We start from the raw sequence: 4,802 nt of genomic DNA on the forward strand, positions 1-4,802 counted from the left end.
GAGGAAGGTGCCCAAATTTCTGGAGTCTGAAACAGGATCTGTCCCAGAAGTTCGGTTGCTTCTGTTTGTCCTGTCGCTGTGTAGCTTCTGTGTTCCACACTCTTGCTTGCACAGACTGGAGCCCAAGCGAACCTGAGCAAAGTTGGCTCTCCTTCCAGCTCAGGCCTTTAGAGTCCTCCAGGGCGGACACCCCTCCTCTGGCAGGAAAGGTGCCAGACGACTGGTTGACTTATTTTTACAAATTATTTTAACCCACTTGGTGGCTTGAGTTTTTCTCAGCAGAATTGGACTTGGGTCACATCATCAGCCGATGTTCCAAATGGCACCAAACGGCATAAGATCACAGACACTTAGTTGTTCTTTTTCTTAAGAGTTCATCTAAATGAGCCTGTCAATCATCTAGGCAGGCAAATGCCCCTCAAAAAACTGTCACTTCAAACACTTGCTATGCTTGCAGGCGCATTAAGATGTATGTAAGGAGTGACTATTCCTTCAATGAGATAAGTACTTAGATACCCCAGAAACCCCTCCCCTAACATAGATGTGAATGATCTACAGTTAGATCTCCAGTTAGAGATGATAACTTTCTTTCCCTCTTTCTATTGTCTGTGATTGGATACCAGTCCTCAGCCTGCTGCCCTGACACTCTGGGCTTCCTCTGTCTGTCAGCAGAAGCATCCCGACCTGCAAGCAGATGCTTACAGCCTTTCGTGACTGAGTCAGCTTGCTGGCGTGGTCTCTAACCCACCAAGCATGTTTAGCTTTCTTTTTCTTTGCCATCTCCCCCTTTTGTTTTCCTGCTGAGATGTACGGTTTATCTGCTCTGTAACTTTTTCTCTCTCTCCAACTCCGAAAAAATTATCCTCAGTTTTCCTAATTCTGTTATTTCTTTTATATATGGGATTCAAGAACCCACAAAAGACACCCTGAGTTCCTTGTTTAACCTACTACCAACGAAATAAGTCTTATCCTGAGTGGATGCAGATAAAATTGTAAGAAACGAGTCTTCAAATAGTATGTGAGGCTTCCCTTCAAAACAAATGTGATTCAAAACCATAAAAATTATCACCCTAGTCCAAAGGAATAAAATAAACAGTGCTTGAAATAATTACAAATGATGTCAGCATCCTCTTTCAGATTGTGGGCAACTTCTGGGAAATCAGTTCAGTGCCATCCAAGCCTTCCGCTTTTGAAAATCCCCTTCAACTAGACAGTCTGAACTTGTGTAGTTTCAGTTTCCGTTTCAGTTTAGAGAACCCTTTTGGAGATTCCTGTTCTTGCATTTCATAATCAAGTTCTCTCCCAGAGAGCTGGGAGAGGAAAGGAAATCCCAGGGCTGGCAGTTATTTCTCAGAACCAAGCACAGATAAATAAGGGTTCAACGAGTTTGTCCTCTTGCAGAGTCCCGTTTGAAGCAGTGCTCTTACTGGCTCCTGCTCCAGCTCTTCACTTTTTGTTAAGGTAAGACCTGGAGCAGGGGTGGGAAGAGACTGTTAGGGTTTACTTTTTAGACTACTTTATCCAGGATGGGATGCATCCTAGCCCGGGTGCTGGCTCACCCCCATTAAAGATTAAACAGTAGTTCTCAGAGAAGCAGAATTCCTTTGTCGGGCAGTCCGAGTGTTTATTCAGTGCCGTTATTGTTTCCTGTTAATGAGAGGACCGAGTGTATAGAGACTAAACTGAAAGGTAGAAATGACTTTCAACTGTTGATCTCAGCTCATTCTAACTTCTTGGCATCCCTAGTTGTTGTTTAGAACAGAATAGCTTCCAGAATAGCAGGCAACCATACAGTTTGCATGGACAATAGCAAAGCGTGAGCAGTGAAAGGTCTGAGACTGGAGCCTCCTGCAGCTCTAACCAGTGCTCCCCTTGTTGAGACTTGAATTCCCAGACAGCAAGGCTCTATATGTGGGCCAATGCTTGTCCTCACTGGAACTTGGGACAAATTTACAGCGGCAGGGCAGGGTTGGGGGAGAGAGAGAGAGAGAGAGAGAGAGAGAGAGAGAGAGAGAGAGAGTCCAAGGCACACAGGAAGAGGTTTTCTGACAGCAGTGGGCATTTTCGCTGCATTGCCATCTCTTCAAGGCTTTTCCTGGGTAGCTACTCACTTTTAAACCCCATTTGTGTTGGATTTTGTCTCTGCTACAATATTGTCTCTACCTTTATACGTTGATAAATCAAAAATGATCTATCTGACTGAAATGGTCTGGCTACGCGGATCGCTCCTGGGAACTCTTTTGACTTCTTGCTGTGTCCCGTGCCTCATGCATACCATATTTAAACAGCAGATAAGAATATAAACCCAAATCCTGAGCAAACACCAGAAGTTCATCTCCAGCACCCTTCAGTACCTTCATATTTCTTGATGACCTTCTTCTCTATAGTCCTCCTTCTTGTGTGAACGTTTCTCCCCTGTTTGTTTGTTTGTTTCTTCTTCTTCTTCTTCTTCTTCTTCTTCTTCTTCTTCTTCTTCTTCTTCTTCTTCTTCTTCTTCTTNCCTCTTCCTCTTCCTCTTCCTCTTCCTCTTCCTCTTCCTCTTCCTCTTCCTCTTCCTCTTCCTCTTCCTCTTCCTCTTCCTCTTCCTCTTCTTCTTCTTCTTCTTCTTCTTCTTCTTCTTCTTCTTCTTCTTCTTCTTCTTCTTCTTCTTCTTCTTCATTATTTTATGTGTGTGTGCCTGAGTCCATTTTAGTCCCCCCAGGACTAAATGGGACTAAATGTATGTCTATGTAACATACATGTGTCTGGTGCCCACGGAGGTCCATGAGGATCCATTGGATCCCTTGGCAATGGAGTTACAGACAGTTGTGACCTAACATGTAGATTTTTGGAATCAAATCTGGGTCCTCTGGGAGAGCAATGGGTGCTTTTAACAGCTGAGCCATCTCTCCAGCCCCCTAAAAGCTGTGAGACTCTCATAGAGAGAATGTATTCGTGAGTCATAGGCCAAGCTACACAAGACAGAATAATGAATTTAAGAACATGGCTGGGGAACATTCACTATGCGATGACATCAGAGATTTGGCTCTGATAAAAGCATTAAGGATTACATCCAGATACCACGTTTAAATACTGTGAATGCTAGAGATACACCGTACTACTGTTCTTCACAAAGGCTGAGAACCTATTTCAATTAGTTCCTTCTTCTGTTACTGACATCATCCAAAACCACAAGGGTCCATAAGCCCCTCCCCCCCCACCTTTCTTATGGTTGATACCATTCATGTTCTAGCCTTGTAGATCATCAATGCAAGCTTCCCACATCAATATACTCTGCATGAACCATTCTCACTCCTGCTGTGTACAAACAAGGCAAGCAGAATTCCACTGACACAGGGTAGCAATATCGCACCAGGAATGGACTGGACTGGGAAGCTCTTGGCACCAGAGATTCTCAGTTCTTGGCTGCTCTCTGGCAAGGGCTTGCGCTAGGCACTTCCTAATGTCATGCTTTGATGTAGCTCCATCTGTGATTCATCTTCCCCTGCCTACTCCCATCCAAACAGCTTCTGTTTCAATTTCTTCCTCAAGGGCTTGAGTCATGATTTGCCCTGCCTTGCTTAAGGATGAAGAGAGAATCTGTCTTTATGATCATAAATACAGCAACAAGGAAACACATACTTTTTATGTCTGCTAGTGCAACAGGCAGGTCTTTTTGTGCTAATATTGCAATGAAAAATAAACCTGTTGGAGATCGTGGCTTTTTAGCTTCTCCAATAAATAATCATAATAAAGTGAAAGATAGTTGTCTCCCCAATAAAAAAGTAAAAGAAGCAAGTGTTACTTATATCATTCAGCGTACACTGTTTTATTAGATAACTGTCAGGGTGGAGGGATGGTGTCTTTTCAATAACTTTGCCAGTTTCAAAAATGATCAAGCTTTGAAATTTGGGGCTAATAAAGGACATTCACAGCTGTGTAAAAGATGCTGTCTTTGGAAAAAAAAGTACAGCTTTAAAAAGTAAACGTGCAATTTTAAAAAAATGATGTGTGTTGACATTATTGCTTGGGGAATAATAAATAGTAAAGTAGTCAGTTTGGTTACACAGTGACAGCCACTTTCTTCAGGGAAATCAGCAGATATAAACCAAGGAACATTGGCAAGCCAGAAGCCAATGCAATGAGCTAGACACAAATTGTCAATAGAGAGGCCCAGGATATGGATTTCCTGCGTGTATCAAGTATTTAAGAGGGTGTGGGGTACTATTACAGGTCTGTGCAGGGAATTATTGTGTTTTGCTATTTCTTTTTAGGTATTATTCTTCAATTATCAGAAACTTGGGCAATCCTAACGGGTCATTTGTTCTAAGGTTTAGTGGGTAAGATGTTTTTCCTTAAACACTAGAAATTTCAGGTCACCCCATTTCTTCCCCTGCAGAAAAGTAACATCGCAGACATGGCCCCAGAGATTCACATGCCAGAACCCATGTGCCTCATTGGGAACAGCGAGGAACACCTAGTGACTAACCAGGAGGCCCTGAAGATCCTGTCTGCCATCACACAGCCCGTGGTGGTGGTGGCCATTGTGGGCCTTTACCGAACAGGCAAATCCTTCCTGATGAACAAGCTGGCTGGGAAGGAGAATGGTGAGCACCTACATTGCTTGCTGAGTCCTCTCTAGCCACCCACACTGAGCGCATCCAGCCCAGGCTATGAGGAGACAAAGTCGGGGACCTTGCTGGCTACAGAAAGCTTGTGTTTGTGCCACAACTGCTGTTGGCATCAGATGGGAGATAAAGGGAAGTTCTCTCTCTCTCTCTCTCTCTCTCTCTCTCTCTCTCTCTCTCTCTCTCTCTCTCTCT

At 43.6% G+C, this 4,802-nt stretch overlaps 1 protein-coding gene across 1 annotated transcript in view; it reads left to right on the top strand.

Annotated features, from left to right (window-relative positions):
• The first annotated feature begins 1,334 nt into the window (after positions 1–1,334).
• The window catches only part of LOC110320908 (guanylate-binding protein 5-like), an 18,393-nt gene continuing 14,925 nt past the window's right edge, over positions 1,335–4,802 (top strand). Inside the window, exons 1-2 of the mRNA XM_021196977.2 lie at positions 1,335–1,461; positions 4,379–4,586. Coding sequence (XP_021052636.1) covers positions 4,397–4,586 — 190 coding nt within the window. The 5' untranslated portion in view covers positions 1,335–1,461; positions 4,379–4,396. The remainder of the gene's footprint in view (positions 1,462–4,378; positions 4,587–4,802) is intronic.

The sequence above is a fragment of the Mus pahari genome, chromosome 4 (assembly GCF_900095145.1).
Source record: "Mus pahari chromosome 4, PAHARI_EIJ_v1.1, whole genome shotgun sequence".
NCBI lineage: Eukaryota > Metazoa > Chordata > Mammalia > Rodentia > Muridae > Mus > Mus pahari.